The 17,965-nt window shown below is 36.4% G+C and overlaps 1 protein-coding gene across 1 annotated transcript; it reads left to right on the plus strand.

Annotated features, from left to right (window-relative positions):
* Positions 1-2,841: 2,841 nt before the first annotated feature.
* On the plus strand, positions 2,842-5,365 carry LOC309481066 (protein FAM200B-like). The gene is made up of 2 exons (XM_082145804.1): positions 2,842-3,639; positions 3,679-5,365. The coding sequence occupies exons 1-2, from the start codon at positions 3,068-3,070 to the stop codon at positions 4,838-4,840; spliced, it is 1,734 nt and encodes a 577-aa protein (XP_082001930.1). The 5' UTR covers positions 2,842-3,067; the 3' UTR covers positions 4,841-5,365.
* Positions 5,366-17,965: the final 12,600 nt, after the last annotated feature.

Genomic DNA, 17,965 nt, shown 5'->3' on the forward strand with positions numbered 1-17,965 from the left:
GTGCACGTCAAGCTACGGCGGAGGGGTCGCGTCGAGGTTCGCGTCGACGCAGAGGGGTCCGCGGGGGTACGCCGTCGATTCGACGCAGAAGCATAAAACAGGCTTTAGCCGTCGCTCAGCAGCGTCTACACTGCCGGAATCCTATAAGAAGAAGAAGAAGATCATTAGCCGTTGTATTAGCATCCGATTTTTGATGCGCTATTGAAAAGCTATTTGATTCAGAAAACAGCGACGCTATGTACCATCGCGCTATTGAGAAATGTAGTTAAGCTAGTAACATCACTACTTATAGCGACGCTACTGCCCAACACTGTTGACTACTAGACTTATGGACAAGTGAAAACAGCCAGCCGATCACTCCTGCTTCAAAAATAGCTAAAGAAAAGAGGGATGTTTAAAGTCAGGAAAACTAAATAATATGAAACAATCATATTTTATTAAGTAGGTTATGAATTTAAGAGAAGAATAGTGAGAGAAAAAATAAAACCATTAAATATCAGAAATAAAGAGACTAAAGAGAATGCTGGAAACAATAAAAAGGTCAGCAAGCAATAAAGCTCTTAAACTCAGAGATATCTGAGAATTAGGAGAGTGTAGAAGCAAAGCAGAGAAAGGATGATAGAAGGGGACCTTTGACTTCAGGAGAGGAATCCAGTCAGACAGCTGGAGTTCAGAAAAAAACAAGAAAAGTGAAGGAGAAAAATTGTTGGAGCCGTAGTTAACAGATGTGGCCAGAAAACAGATATGATCCAAATGGTTAAGAGAAGACCACAGCGCTTATACAGATTGTATAATTAAAACATCTAAAAATGCAAATTTAAGTTGAGAAGGTAGGCTATAGCATTGATTAAGTTGGTATAGCTATAACAAAAGCTAAAAGCTATTGACAATGTGAGAAGTTTAACACATAAAAAAAGGAGAAATATTCACAATGAAAGGAGATGTTAGTTAATGCATTTAAAGACCAAATTGCACTATTAAGTGTATGGTTATCAATAGAGGATGAAATACCTATGACAGATAGAGTAAGGTTACTAAGAGAAGTAGGTCGGAAAATCCCAATTAGTAACGATCCTGAATACTGTAACTAAAAAAAATAGAGGAAAATATAGCTGAGTATGATTTAATGTCTCAGCATGTGGGAATAGTGAGGAAAAAGCAACCACAGAATAAATTAATATAGAAACAAAAATTAATCATTTGATAGCACAAAGTGTCAAGATGAATGAAGAAAGGACATATAATACTTGTTTTCAAGCAAAACAGAGAGATGGAAATAAGTTTAGTATACTTAAAACACTTAGTATATTTTAATTCCCTGTTGTCTCTGTAAAGACGCTTTGGAACAATCTACATTGTTAAAAGCACTATATAAATGAAGATGACTTGACTTGACTGAAAACAGAAGAATGGAAAAAGCCTGGCAGAACATAATGCAGGAATTTGTAAGGATGAAAATTAAAATAGTATATAGAAGACCCGTTATATTTAATATGATAAATGGGGAAAGATGACCCCAGAGCAAAGAAGTCAGGTGTAAAATAGAAAACTCAAATATAAAAAGATGTAAACAGAATAAAAACATCATTAGAAAAGAAATACAGCTTGATGAATAAAAAGAGCAATAGATAAAAAGAAGGAAAGGATACATTGAAAAATGCTTGGCCTGTTGAAGAGAAACATTTGTGACCAAAGGGTATAATTAAATTGAATTTTAAAGATATGGTATTAAAGATTAGATTAAAGATAACATAATCTAATGGTATAATAATCATTAAAAAAGATGGAAACTCCTTTGTTAATGAAAAAATAGAATCTATTTTAGACATGTTGTCCTCAACAACAGAGCCAATGCAATTTACAGATAATATTTTTATTAAGACAAGAAAAGTGAATGAGTAGGAGAGAAATTCAGCATTAAAATGATAAAAGGTGCAGACAATTTACATGCAGGAAGAGACTTAAAGATTAAAAGTAAACATTGAAGTAAAGTAAAATTATAGAATTAAAAGAGGGATTACTATGAGCTTTATGAGAAAATTCCTTATATGGAAAATGTAAAAACGATTGTGGAGTAAAGACTATTAGTGATTAGTGAAGAATATGCTCATAAAAACTCAGTGAGATGCATAAACTACCACGATAATATCCAATTAATATCATGGGTATAGAATTAAATAAGGCACTACAGAGTTATTTGAGCAATTAGTTAAGGAAGATTACTTCTGCAATAACAAACAGTCCTGTACAATAAATACCAAATGAAACTTATAACAAATAAAGCATTAAACAGAGTAACAAAGTCAGATAGGCATTATGGTATTAATGCAGTTGAACAATTGAGGGAAGGTTAATTTCTCTTAATATTGGATTTGGCTAATGGCTTTTGGTCAATTCCATTAGCAGAGGTTAGTCAAGAAAATACTTATTTTACTGTAAATAACAAACATTACGTATATCAGAGATTATCAAAGTGATATGTAAATTCATCAGCAGTATTTCTATTAAAATATTACATGTGGAAGTTTATATTGATGATATATTAGTTATAAATAAAAAAATAAAAAAAGAGCATATTGAAACCGTAAAAAAGGTTTTAAGTTAATTGGCTTGACGAGGCTGGATTCAAAATTAATATATACTGTATGCGAGTGAATATACAATATATAAAAGTGAAGTAATGGCAGATATGGTTAATTTAGGATCTTAGGCATTTGTAGGGAACAAAAGAATTAAGCAATCCATGAAAGAGTGGGTGAGAAAGATACAAAAAGTAAAGGGGCTTATATGAGAGATATAATTCCTGAATTTAGTTAGAAAGATAGACTAATGCAGTGATTCTCAACTGGTGGGTCGCAGACCTGTTTTGGGTGGGTCTCGGTAAGCTGGTCAAAAAAAAAAAAAAATGTTATGTGCGTCTCATGTTTGATTGGTCTTTTATTTTGAAAAATTGTTTATTTTGACAGGCATTCGTCAGAGACGTGCGGTAGTTTACTATGGTAGCCATGGTAACCATCGCCATGGTAACCATCCTGTGATTTACGTTGTTTTGACATTCAGATTCGAGATGGCGAAGCGCAAATATGACCCAAACTATTTAAAAAATGGATTTTCGTACATTGAGGATAAAAAGGGACAGAAACCCCAGTGTGTGCTTTGTAGTGAAGTGCTTGCCAATGAGAGCATGAAACCGTCCAAACTGAAGCGCCATTTAGAAACTAAACATCCCGCATCGAAAGACAAGCCGGTGGAGTTTTTTCAAAGACGTCTCCAGGAGCTGAGGGCATCACAAAAGTGTCTGACAGCGTCTTGCTCCAAACAAGAACAAGCTCTTCGGGCATCTTACCTAGTAGCTCACCGCATTGCAAAGGCCAAGAAACCCCACACAGTAGCCGAAGAGCTCATTTTACCTGCTGCAATGGATATGGTAAGAGAGGTGCTGGATCAGTCAGCGGCGGATAAACTGATAACCATACCACTTTCCAATGATACCATAGCTCGGCAGATTGAAGACATGTCTGGTAACATAAAACAACAGACCACAGCCCGCATCCAGGCAAGCCCTTACTACGCCTTACAGATGGAAGAATCGACAGATATCGCTAACCATGCCATTTTATTGGTTTATGTGAGGCATGTGTGGGACGGTGATTTGCAAGAACAATTTCTCTGCAGCAGAGACCTCCCTACCACTACAAAAGCAGAGGACATTTTTAACACCCTGGACTTGTATTTGAGCTCACTGGGCCTCAGTTGGGAATATTGTGTGGGAATCACCACTGATGGAGCTGCCTCTATGACCGGGAAACATTCCGGTGTGGTGAAGCGAATTCTGGAGAGGGCACCTAACGCGACGTGGAACCACTGCTTTTTGCACCGAGAAGCGCTGGTGGCTAAGAATATGGTACCTTTACTTGATGAAGCTTTAACAAATGTCCTCAAAGTGGTGAACCACATAAAACGGAGTGCAAAAAGTAGCCGTTGCTTTTCACATCTGTGTAAAGACCTGGGCTCTGAGCACATGCAGGTGCTGTATCACTCAGAAGTCCGCTGGCTGTCGAGGGGCAAGGTGTTGTCACGCTTTTACGAACTTAAAACAGAAATCGCCACATTCCTCTCAGAGACTAACTCCCCGTATGCAGAACTGTTTGACAACGAAATGTGGCTCGTACGAGTTGCATATCTTGCTGATATTTTTGAGCACCTCAACACATTAAATGTATCGATGCAAGGGAGAGGACACAATATATTTGAACAGTCAGACAAAATTGCTGCGTTCAAGAAAAATATCTCACTGTGGCTAAATCATTTATCCAAAGACAGACTGGACATGTTTCCCAACTCTTGCCATGAAGCACAGCAGCTGGACAGTGCGGCCAAAAATAACTTGAAACAAACTTTAAGGGCGCATCTTACTAAACTTCAAGCTCGGTTTGACGACTACTTCCCAGAGAAACAAACAACCATGGACTGGATACGCGACCCCTTCGGTATCAATGTGGAAAACATCACGTTGCCAAGCAACGAAGAGCATCAGCTGGTGGACCTGTCATGTGACCTGACGCTGAAAAAGAGATTTGGTGAGGTAAGCCTTTCCCACTTCTGGTGCAGCGATGTGATGACTGAGTATCCACCCCTCGCCACTTTAGCAGTCAAAACGATCTTACCATTCAGCACAACCTATTTGTGTGAAAGTGGCTTCTCTACCTTGGTCCAGCTCAAGTCAAAGCAGAGAAACAGGTTGGACACTGAGCATGATCTGAGAGTAGCTCTGTCTACTGTCACCCCAGACTTTGAAACTCTTATCAAGAGTAAAGCACATCCCCAATTGTCTCATTAACTTCCACAAATGACCTGGTTAGGTGAAAACTTTATTTTGAGTGATTTTGACATTGATTTTATTCACTTTTGTACATGCAGTTGTCATGGTCCTCCTTAGATTCTTATTAATTTGCTCATAATGCAGTGAAAATATCTTGTTTTGTGGCCTTGTTTATTTTGAGTGATTTTGACATTGATTTTATTCACTTTTGTACATGCAGTTGTCATGGTCCTCCTTAGTTTCTTATTAATTTGCTCTGAATAGAGTAAAAATATCTTGTTATGTGGCCTTATTTATTTAATTAACTTTTGTACATGCGGTTGTCAGGGTCCAGTTACTTATTAATATGCTCTGAAATGCACGTTGTACGGGATAATATATGTATGTATGTAGGGTTATGTTTTTAAAAAGATGATATATGAGTGTTTTCAACAGTTATTTTTGAAAAATAAATTTTGGTGGTTGAATTCTAAAAAAGTGGGTCGCGACTTAATGACCATGGGAAAATGTGGGTCCCAGGGTGGGACCAGTTGAGAACCCCTGGACTAATGTATGCTACAATAAAAGGCAATAAATTGTGTTGTAGTGAATAGGCAGAAAAAACACTTCAAGAGTGAAAAAATAAAAATAATTTTAAGCTCTAGACGGAAGAGATGAGGAGAAGGCTCTTAAGGTTGATCTATAGATATTTAATTGGTTATCAATTAATAGCAAGGAATAAGAAGAGAAATATACCAATATGAATAATGTGTATAAGCTGGGAAAATCCAGAAAATAAATTTCTTTCTGTAGAGAAGAAACTAGCAGATATTAGTAAAAGATATGCAGAATTACCAGGTCTTGCAAGATAAAATAAAATAAATAAATAAATAAAGGAATAGACTAATTAATACCGATAAAGCAGTGAAGGGGCATTAAACTAAAGATAAGTATAAAATGCAAAAACCCAAAATTATTTGAGCAAGTATAGGATAATACACTCTTGGATCCAAATGTGAGGATATTAAATAAAGAGCATAAAATGTGACAGAAGAAATATGAATGAATTTAAAGGTACGATAGTATACACAGATAGATCAAAGACTCTTGAAGAGTATAATGCTCACTGGGTGTATGTTATAAAACATAAAAAGGGTGAAGAGATAAGAGACAGGGGCTTAGTCCTGGGTACAACTCAATAGAAGTTATAGCTGTATTAAAAGCATAGAAAGACTAAAAGAAGTAAATGCTACACAAGTTATTATTATAACGGATAGCAAAAAGGTTGAGACAAGTTTAAATGCAAACTTAGACATTTGGAGATAGAACAGGTTCGTTTAAGTTTAACAGAAAACCTGTTGGACATAGTGACTTATGGAAGAAGATTAATGATCTAGTTAGGAATTTGGACCTAGCAGTGATTTATCAGCATGGACATTCAACGTAAAACACAGAAATAGCTTTAAGAAACAAAGAAGTATAAATTAGAAAGAATAAGAATATGAATTATAATTAAATAAAATGAGACAGTTGTATTAGGAAAATACACAATTATAGGAAAAATTCTGTAAACCTAAAAATGATAATATAGATAATTATATTAATAGGGGAAGACAAAAATTATAAGAAGTGATTATGTTAGAATCACACCAGAAAGAGTCAACCAAGGGTGTTGATTGTAAATAGCTGGACCTTTAAATCCTAGGTCAAAGTAGGAAAATAAATATATATTAGTAGCAGTAGATACTTTTAGTCTTTGGGTAAATACTGTGAAAGACACTATTGTAAATCCCTTTATGAAAGCAATAGAGGAGTTACTGACAGAATGCTTTAGAGCCGAGAATATTAGGGTTGATAATATAACATACTTTGTCAGAGGAAGGTTAGAGGTTATCCAGAAAACATACTGTTTTGCACAAAAGTTTGCGGTATGCACCAGAAAGTAATGTAATTGGAAAATGTGCAGTAGGAACTTTAAAAAGTTTTTGTTTTTTTGTTTTGTTTTTTTTAGCAAATCATAAGGACATAAAATGGGATGAAAAGATTGAGGAGTCAGTCATTAAATTATAATAATTTAACTAATGTAAATTGAAAAGATAAAGAGAACAATAAACAATATAATGACAAACGTCAGGTTGTGTAGATAAAATTGGAAAATAAGAATTGAACTACTAAATAGTGTTACTAGTATTACTAATATAACTGTAAATAGTATTATTTTTGTTTCTGTTATTATTTTGTAATTGTTTCTGTTTGTATTTTAATTGTAATATAATATGCAACTGCAATCGCTCATTTCTTAGATTGGGCAAATGTATATTGTCCATCTAAGTATGAACTGATTGTTTGTTCTTTACTGTTATTGTGAAGCGTCTTTGAGCTTGGGAAAGGCGCAATGTAAATTAAACATATTATAATATCAACTAAACCTTTTAAGGATTTACAGTTTTTCTCGATTGCTTAAACACATTTCTTGAAACTATGCCTCGTATTCTCAAAACAGTAAACACAAATCCATAACGTCTCACCCAAGTCCCCAAACATCCTATTTTCAGGTCAAAATGAAGCTCTACTCTCAAAATCATTCACTCTTGCTGAAAAACCAAACTTTGCCCTCAGATAGGACACACAAGCCCTCAAAATCACACACACTACAACATAGTCTAACACACTGGTGCAATAAATTCAAAACAACATTTCCAAAACTGGTAAGTTATGTTGCTTGTGGTTCCCCCCCCCCCTCACAAACCTTTTCACATGATGAACACAAAAGACACAACCAATGGATACATTGGCATATTTTTATTAATTCATGTACACAGTACAATAAAAAAATAAAATAAAAAAAAAGGGTCTGTTTTACTTTTTAATTTACTTTCATTTTTTTTTCCATATTTACGTAAGATGTGTGTGACCATCATATGACAGTAAAAGAGCACACACAAACCTTATTCTGATATTTACAGGTAAGTGTATTGGAATGGTAAAGAATGTTGGTACGTGACAGGAGGGCCTCCACTAAAGGATACAATATGATGAACAAGTCTAAGAATGTTCCACATGTGGTTGAAATCCTTATCCCTCCTCGATCTCTTCCTTCATGTCTTTCTGGATCCATTGTTCCAAAACTCAATAAACTGATTTGGGCCCTTTTATCTATCTATTGAAGGATCTGATTGATGTGTGTTCAATTTTGACTCTTACTGTGCGTTCACACCGGACGCGAATAGCGCGTCAAATTCGCGTCTACCGCGTCTAGTTTGACGCTTGACCACTTTGTGTTAATTCGCGTGTCTAACGCGCGTAAAAACAAAAGTTTGAAGCGAAATTTACGCGCGTCAGAGGTGAAAGTTTTGGCGGCCATCTTTTTTAGATGTTTATCGAGCATTAGCATTAATCGAGAGAGTCACCGCTCGTATATGCTCTGGAGAGCAGAAACAGCTGCGTAGGGGACATCGTCGCTGTACTCGGGTCCACCAGACCCTCCGGAGGGTTTCAGGAGTTTCACAATTTGCTCCAGGAGCTAGATTTGGTGGACCTAACGGTGAGGACGCTGACGAGGACAGCGTAGGCCGTATAAGGCCTCGGCCTCGAGTGGTCGCTGCCTGTCGAGCCCGCGCTCTACAGCCCGGCGCGAGGTTCACCCTCGCCCGCACCCACCTAATCTGTCATTTATTTTTGTTTTGATAATAAATGGAGCCAGCCTCCAAAAGTGAAACCTGTCCTGTGATTTTTGTTTTTATACACTAAATTGTGTTTGTTGTCTTTACATTAGAATAATAATGTTTCATATAATCTAGAATAGATATGGAATAAATAGCATTCAATACAAAATGAGTATCTCTCATATATTGAAATCGAGTTTTTATGTGAAAGATTTGCTTTGTTGTGCATTTTAGTCATATTACAAAATAATTTATTGAGGCCAAACATAAAATAACATTATAAACTGTCACTTCACCACGTGACAGCAGCAAGCAGGCTCCTGATTGGTTAACGCGGCGCGAATTGACGCAGAAGTTCCGATTTTTCAACTCGGGCAGCAGACGCGAATTCAAATAGCACTAATAAAATCATTCGCGCGTAACGCGCTTAACGCGCCAGACGCTCAATTCGCGCTATTCGCGCGAACTTGACGTGCGAATGAGGCGTATTCGCGTCTACCGCGCCGCGCTCTACGCCTCATTCGCGCCGCAGGAATTTTTTACGCGCGTAACGCGTCTTTGCATTGACTTAACATTGAAATCACTCGCGCCTGACGCGCTATTCGCGTCCGGTGTGAACGCACCATTAGGGCCCTGTTTTAACGATCTGAAACACAAGTGTCAAGCGCAAAGCGCAAGTAACTTTGTGGGCGGGTCTCAGCGCAAATCTAAAAGGGGTTGGTCTGAAGTAGCTTCATTATTCATAGGTGTGGTTTGGGCGTAACGTGAAATAAACCAATCAGAGCGACATCTCACATTCCCTTTAAGAGCAGGCGCGCTTGTTCTAAAGCAGATTCCTATTATAGCGGCGGATTTGCCAGGCGCGCCAGCAGCGGTTCACGGCCGAGGAGACCGACGTTCTCGTCAGGGACATTGGGGATGGAGAAACCCACCCAAATTAACTTCGGTTAAACAGGCGTATGATAATTTGGGTAAATGTGTAAGCTAGATGTATGCTTTTATAATAAATTCTCTATCTATCTATCTATCTATCTATCTATCTATCTATCTATCTATCTATCTATCTATCTATCTATCTATCTATCATAATAATAATAATGTATGATTTGCAAAAATGAAAACTGCTGCTTCTGTCTAGATGAGAGAATCAAAGTGCGCGTTGTGCACACGCTACATTGATTATGGCCAAGCATGCGCCCTTAAAATAGCATTTGAATAACATGCGCAACGCGCCACTGACTTTAAAAAATTTGGGCCCTTTTATCTATCTATTGAAGGATCTGATTGATGTGTGTTCAGTTTTGACTCTTAGGGCCCTATCTTGCACCCAGCGCAATTGACTTTGTACACCGACGCATGTATTTTGCACCCGCGCACAGTGGACTTTTCCCTCCACAGACGCAAGTTGGTAAACTAGGAAATACACTTGCGCTCCCCAGGGGCGGTTCAGCGCAAAGAGAAGCCGTGTTCCGGCGCAAACGTTCCCTGGTGCTATTTTGCAGGTTTAGAAAACAATTCCGCCAATGACCAGGAAAAACCAAGTCTAAAGTCAGTGGCGTGTTGTTCATATGCTATTTTAAGGGCGCATGCTTGGCCATAATCAATGTAGCGTGTGCACAACAAGCATACACTTTGATTCTCTCATCTACACATTTTTGCAAATCATACATTATTTCAATAGATAGATAGATAGATAGATAGATAGACAGTTTATTATAAAAGTATAAATCTAGCTTACACATTTACCCAAATTATCATACGCCTATTTAACCGAAGTTAACTTGGGTGGGTTTCTCCATCCCCAATGTCACATCTCTGTCTTTTACGGCCCTGACGAGATGGTCGGTCTCCTCGGCTGTGAACCGCTCCTGGCGCGCGCCTGGCAAATCCGCCGTTATAATAGCCATCCGCCATGGAACAAGCGCGCCTGCTCTTAAAGGGAATGTGAGATGTCGCTCTGATTGGTTTATTTCACGTTACGCCCAAACCACACCTATGAGTAATGAAGCTACTTCAGACCAACCCATTTTAGATTTGCGTCGGGCGCAAGATTCATTTATCCCGCCGGTATAATAGCAACAGCGCCCAAGACCCGCCCACAAAGTTACTTGCGTTTCGCGCTGGATATTTGCGTTTCAGATCGTTAAAATAGGGCCCTTAGTGATTCCACCTGGGTAATTGTGTGCTAACTGAAAACATAAAAACATTTTTTATTTATGTTCTTTTCAACCACCGGCTTCGTGTAGTTATATCTCCTGCCCTATATAGGGTCAATTCCACTTCATGGCCTTTCCACATGGTAACTGAAATATTTAATTCCTCTTTATTGCAAGTTTCTATTTTTAATGGTTCAAATAAATCAATTAAAGTTTTTCTCCTTTTTTAAGATTTTTGTTAGTTTTCTTAAATAATAATAAAAAAAGTTTTTGGTCTGTTAATTCTTTTCTCTGTCCTTCATTATCAACGATTTCATTTTCCAGCCAAAAGTTCCTTTTCTCTCACTCTGGTCCACATATTTTATTATCTTCAGGCTTAAAAAAAATAAAAAGCTCTCTTTCTCTGTCTCCTCTCTCCCTCCTTATTTCTTTATCTCAATACAAATATTTTTAGTCGACTACATTGTTCATTCACACACCCGGGATTTCATTCACACACACACACACATACACACACACACACACACACACACACACACACACACACACACACACACACACACACACACACACACACACACACACACACACACACACACACACACACACACACACACACACACACACACTCATTATTCTTATTCTATTTTTCTTGTAACAAATGAAAAGACAAAGTTAATCGATCAAACTTTTGCTCAATATGGGCTGTTTTTCCTTATCTGGATCACAACGCACAGTCAGGAAAATGGCCAAACAGCCGACAAAACCAATTTTGAGGAATATTCTTTGTTCTTTGATATGTTTATTTTCTTATTTTCCTTTCATTAATCTGTTTTTTATTAACCATTAAACTTTTTAATAGCATTGATTCACCATTCTTATTTCTTGTAAGAGTTTTATTTCATGTGCCTTTGTCTATCTCAGCTTTCTCAGCCTGATTACTCCCTTTTTTTTCACTGAGCGGTGCCAAGGTCACTTGCGTACAATTGTACCAATTTCGGGACAGTGCTGATTTATCTGACTGGCTCAACTGTTTTTTTTCTTTTTCTTCTTTTAGGCAGAACACATAGCCCAGTCAAAAAGTACTTTATCTCTGCGTCTCCGTCCTTTCTATTAATTCTGCTCAAATACGGCTATATCATTTCTAACTTTTAATTTCTAGCGCTTTGGGTTTTTAGAAAAACCCATTATAAATAAAATGTATTATTATTATCATCACTTTTGTTAATCTGACTGACTTTTGTTAATCTGACTAACACAGCACCGTTTTAACACCAAACTTTTAAGTTCTTTCTGTGCAAACTTCAAAAACGCAAACCTGTGAGAATGCTGATGGCGTGCACATGTGTATTACGAGTTCAGTCTATAGGTATGCACGTTTGAATATATGTGCGCAGGCGTGAATATTTACTGAATGGAAGTCCTGTGAGTTATTTTTGACCTATGACATGCAGCTCCCTCCACATTCCAGCACAGGGGTATTTTATAGTGCTCCTCCGCAGCTCTATGTAGAAGTGAGAAAAATAGGTTTTCTAATAGTGAATTGAAGGTTAACAGAACATAATTATGAGTATGAGTCTCTCTCTCTCTCTCTCTCACACACACACACACACACACACACACACACACACACACACACACACACACACACACACACACACACACACACACACACACACACACACATGTATATTTCACAAGAGTTCACATTAACTAAAGTTGAAAAACATTCTATTCTTTTAAAAGAATATAAATAAAATGATTATATCGCTCAATATAAAAATAAACACCTTTTCTAAATTTCTGATCCAATTATTTTAGTTTTAGATAAACAAAAATAAATGAAATCATCTAATATTTTCAGAGAGTTGAAGAAGAGCCTCTCACAGCAACAATTGACAGTCTCTGAGACAGAGGAGAGGGTGTGTATAATTCCTTATTTAAAGGGGTCATATAATGGTAAATGCACTTTTACAAGTTGGTTGTACTAAAATGTATGTTGGCAGTGCCTGTACACAACCAGCATAAAATGATAAAAATCCATCCAGTGTTTTTTTTTTTTATCTCCTTATATGTTTTCCCGTCTCAAATCAAGCCGTTCGATTTTGTGACGTCACACGGTTGGTCGTTCCTCCCACGATTATTGATTGACAGCAGCGTTTCAACACAGACCCGCCCTCGCTCGTAAACGAGCTGTCTGTCATCATAGTCCGCTCGGTCATTCTTGATACGCTGGAGCAGAATGCCGTCTAAGCGAGTGTGGTGTTCTGTTCTTGGGTGTAATAACGAACACAGCATCATTTTGATGTTCCTAAATCCGAACCGCTGAAGACGCAGTGGCTTAGTTTTGTTTTCGAAGGGAATATTCCCCACGATCAACGTCAATGCTTTCATGTTTGCGCGAATCATTTCACACGCCAGACTGCTTTACAAACGAGGGTCAGTATAAAGCTGGTTTTGCTAAGAAGCTGCTCCTGAAAAAAGGATCGGTACCAACTATTCGTGTTCCTGCTGCACCTCCAGAAGAACTGAAGTGAGTGTAACGTTTTATTGACCTTTATATTAATATTTATATTAATCTTTGCAAATCGCTAGCACGCTTCACGATGAATGTGGCTAAGGTTTACACTCAGGGTACATTACGGCATGTTTTCTATGTACGACGTTCATAATCCCACGTTTATAATGAACAACGCGTTATGGTTATTGTGTTATTATTACAAACGGTGCACGCACAGAACAGAGGGGCGGGGTGAGCAAAGCTCATTATCATTTAAAGACACATGCACTTAAACGGCGTGCTGAAAACAGAGCTGTTTTTGACCAGGTAAAATGAGTGTTTTCCTACAATACTAATGAGAATTTTTAATTAAAGTATATTACAAACTTTTAATTTAAACGTAAACATTTAATCAAATTTCACTTAATTTTGTAGTACATTTATAAAGTATAATTTCCAAATATTTAGGACGCACCTTCTGCCAAAAATCCCGATAAAGTGTACCGATAACATTGTGCAGTTCTATCTTTCTTTTAATCTTTTTTTTTTTAGACGCCTTTACAACAAGTGAAAGCTGCAGGAGGTCTCAGAGTTTATCTTTGCTGTGACGGTGCACAAATGTATTTGTTAAGCCCCTGAATGGATTGGGGGCATTGCTTGTGTGGAGTTTAGAGTAATGTTATTCATCAAGAGTAATGTTTCAGTCTGTAGTACTGTGCTGTTTCTGTCTTTGTTGGTGTGTTTCCATTTGCATTTACTTACATTTTACAGATCAGGTTTAGGTTGTCATGTTTTTTCCAGATATTGTCATGTTTTGCAGACTCTTCTTCTGGTATTTGCTTTATAAATGATATTGTGATATAACAATTCCATGTAATTGTCACTTTGTCATCCAATTTATTATAGTCTGTGCCATATTGTATTTTAAGCTCCATATGTTTTAAAGTCACCACAAAAATATATATACATGTTTTCCTGGATGTGATGTTATCCTGTTCAAACAGTGGGGGCATAAATAAATAAATTTGCATGTAAACTGAAGGATGTTGTACACTTTGAGTGACTTTTTGAATCAAAACCATATTAATTGTGGCCCTACGTGGTCTCTGATTGAAAGGAGTGAATAAAAGACAATTAGGCTAACTGCATATAATCCTGCTGTACACAAAGCAATATGATTTGATATTGTGTTGATTCAATGTTAAATAAGTGATTTAATTTAAGTTGAACAAATATTGATTTTATGTCCATCTGGATATACTTTTCATCATTGAAATAACATTATTTCAGGGTGCAAACCTTATGACGAATCAATGTTAAATGTCAACACTGATTCAATGATAATTTGGTTGATGCTTGTTTCAGTCTGCGCCAAGTCATACGAGTTTAAGTTCAAATTCTCATAATATTCCATATTATTAATAACAACAATTACACACATGATCAATTATTGAATGATTTTAAATAAAACCACACACAAAAAAATTTAAGCTTCCACCACGGTATAAAAAGATTAAAAAAGATTTTATTTGGGTAATTCTTCAACTATGGTACTCTTTGAGCTAGACAGTTTCAGGAAAAAAAAAAGTATTTTAGTATCAGTTGGTTTCTCAGAAACCTTCATTTAAGTTGGCTGTGATGATTTGTATTGAATAATATATATATACATTTTGCCATTTTTATCTGACAGTCCAAGAAAACGGTCATTTCCATCACATAGCAAAACATGTCATTTTGAAGAGAAAATAATTAAATATCTTCTGTTATAAATATATTTGATTAAATAGCACACACATCTCTGATCAAATTTGCAATTTATTTATTTTTCAGAAATGTGACTGTAAAGATTTTACAATGTTTACACTAAAAAACACCTAAAACTAGATCACTGGAACATTTCATTTACTTATCATAGCTCAAAATCATGTATTTCTCATCCCAAGGCGTCATATATTGACGCTTTTGACATTTCGTCTACATCGAACGCACATGGCACCCTTTAGCGTCAATATGAGACCATAGACTGTAAAAAATAGTATGAGACGCAGATAGAAATGGGCCAGAAGGCGCCTCCTAGCGGTCTAACCCTATCCCTACACTACACCTAAACCTACCCATAACCGAACAAAGCTCTGTGCGTCTCATATTGACGCTAAAGGGTGCCATGTGCGTTCGATGTAGACGAAATGTCAAAAGCGTCAGTATTATGACGCCCAAGGATGAGAATGCGTTGGTATTTCTCAAAGTGTATACACATATCTTACCCCTAACTGCACAATTATCAACACCACTGAATATAGTTGTTTTGATTGTATGTTTTTTATATGTTTTACTTTAAAATATGTGTTGTGGTGGAAATGACATGGCGTGGCGGAAGAGACAGTGTGTGGCGGAAATGACATAGATAGGCAACTTCCAATTAAAAACAATTTTTCTACTGCTCTATGTGGTGAACCAGAGCAAATCAATAAGCAACAGCATTAGTGAACAAAAACATATCAATATTTTTAAATGAAAAACAATCCAAAAAATGAAAAAAACATGAATATGTGTTAAAAATCAGCAAATCATTTCTTCACTGCTTTCTACATGCTGAACTAGGACAAACTAGTACAAACTAGAGCAAATCATTTTTTCACTGCTTTCTACATGCTGAACTAGGACTGTGTTTTTTTTACACATTTTTCAAAGAGATTTTCAGATGTCCACTTGAGCTGACAGCATGCGTTTATAGTTTAAACTGAAGAGATACTGTATTAAACATACCGTAATACAATAATCAAACAGATAAAGTATATGTATTTAACAAACTAATCAATACAATTATATCAAATCATGTGAAAACTATAAAATATATACAAAAAATATATAAATGTGAAATATTGCAAAGGCAATTGAACTTCATACAAGTTGCACTTCGCGTGTCTTTTATATCAGAACATGAACACGTGATTCCATCTGAATTTTCTACAGCCTGTCAAAGTACAACTGTGGAAACCACTCAGATCCTCCCTCCAGTGCACCAGAGTATGGAGATTTACCCTTATTAGCTGAGAATTCTGATTATGTTCATGATGGACATGCACATTTCTATCATAGCCCTCCTCTGAGAAAACCTAGCGATACGTTTTTTTCAATCTCATCTGAATTGATCAGTGTTGGGGGTAACGCATTACAAGTAACATGCATAATGCATTCAGATTACTTTTTGATGTTACGAGTAAAGAAACGCATTACAAGTAACGTGCATTATGTAATCACATAACTTTTTTGATGTCAATGAAAATTATATTCTAATAATACATTTATTTACAGTCAAAAAAGTCACTGCACATTAAGTATTTTCAAAAACAATATTCACAGTATAAGTATGAATTGTAGCTTAAATATAGCCATTGATGCATGAGGTCCACTACAGTGGACAGATGATTAATCAGATTTTTCTCCCAATCTAAAATCAAAACTTGGAAAATGTAACTGTGATATGACTCATTAGATATTGCTTGATGCTGCAATATATATTTTTTTTACCTACAAGAGTCTCCTAGGATAGAAGGAATGGGTGGATATTCCAGAGCAACTTTGCATGTCTGACTGACCATTGGCCATCTTGGTTTGGAGGGGAAAAAAATCAAAACACAACAGCTTGCCACTTGGTTGCAATGTATAGGATGATGCATCAGGGACCACTGAAGAGGTTGATGTGCAACTAAGCCATCAAAACCCGTGCAAATAGTATAAATAGTATTATAGCCCAAATAATTTGTTGTTTAGCACGAACAATGTCATTTCCACCACAACCTGTCTTTACCACCACAATGAACATGGTGGTAAATACATGGTGGTGACTGTGGTGGAAATTACATTTCCCTCCTTTCTCTCTAAAATATCATGCTATGTTAGCTTGCTAATATTAGTTTTAGAGTTAGCATTAAATATGCACAAATTAAACATTATTAAATTAAATGTATCCAGTTATTTGTACGTCCATGTGAAATATGAGCCGTTTGGAAATGACGACTAATAAACAAACTCTCAGTTTTAGTCCTATTTACCTTGATTTTTCATCTTTTCATTACCCCCTAAAGAGGTCACCCTTTCACCCAGCCTTGTGTTCATAGACAGTATAAGAAAGCTTGTGTTCCGCTGTGGAGTTTCTGTTGCTATGGTTACTAAGTATACAAACCTAAAACAATGATCCCAGGATTCTATTTTGTACAGTGTGGTGGAAATGACAGTGAACCCAAGGGACAAGGGTTCTACTTATGAAAAATATAGGAAAATGTGAATAAATATTGCAATATATAATATGTATAATTGAATTATACATTATTTTATCATTTGTACTTAATCTACATTATTTAAATATTTAATTTAGAATTAAGCGAGGTTGAAGGTACTAAGTCCGACTTAGGGACAGAGGGAAAACAGTAAAAACCATGCATAAAAGGCCTCATTATATAATAAAAAGAATGATTGAGCCATGATACATTTTTTATAAGTTCCCCTTGGGGTGAAGTAAGTGTGGCAAAAACAAAAAAGAAGAAATGTTTTTTAGATTTTATTATTTCATCCAGGGACAAGAAAAGTATCATAGTTAAAAAATCACCCATTTGTGGCTTTTTATCTCAAAATTCTGATTATTATTTAAACAATTGCGAGTTTATATCTCACAAATCTCACTTTCTTCTCAGAATTGCGAGACAAATTAAAGATACTGTATAACTTCAGCGAGAAGGAAAGTCAGAAATATGAAAGTATATAGACGCAACGCAATTACCTTTTTTTTACAGGTAATTTTTTACCTTTTTGTTTTCCATAGAAAACCCATTGTAGTAAACGA

This window comes from Leuciscus leuciscus (genome assembly GCF_965113295.1).
Source record: "Leuciscus leuciscus genome assembly, chromosome: 18".
Taxonomy (NCBI): domain Eukaryota; kingdom Metazoa; phylum Chordata; class Actinopteri; order Cypriniformes; family Leuciscidae; genus Leuciscus; species Leuciscus leuciscus.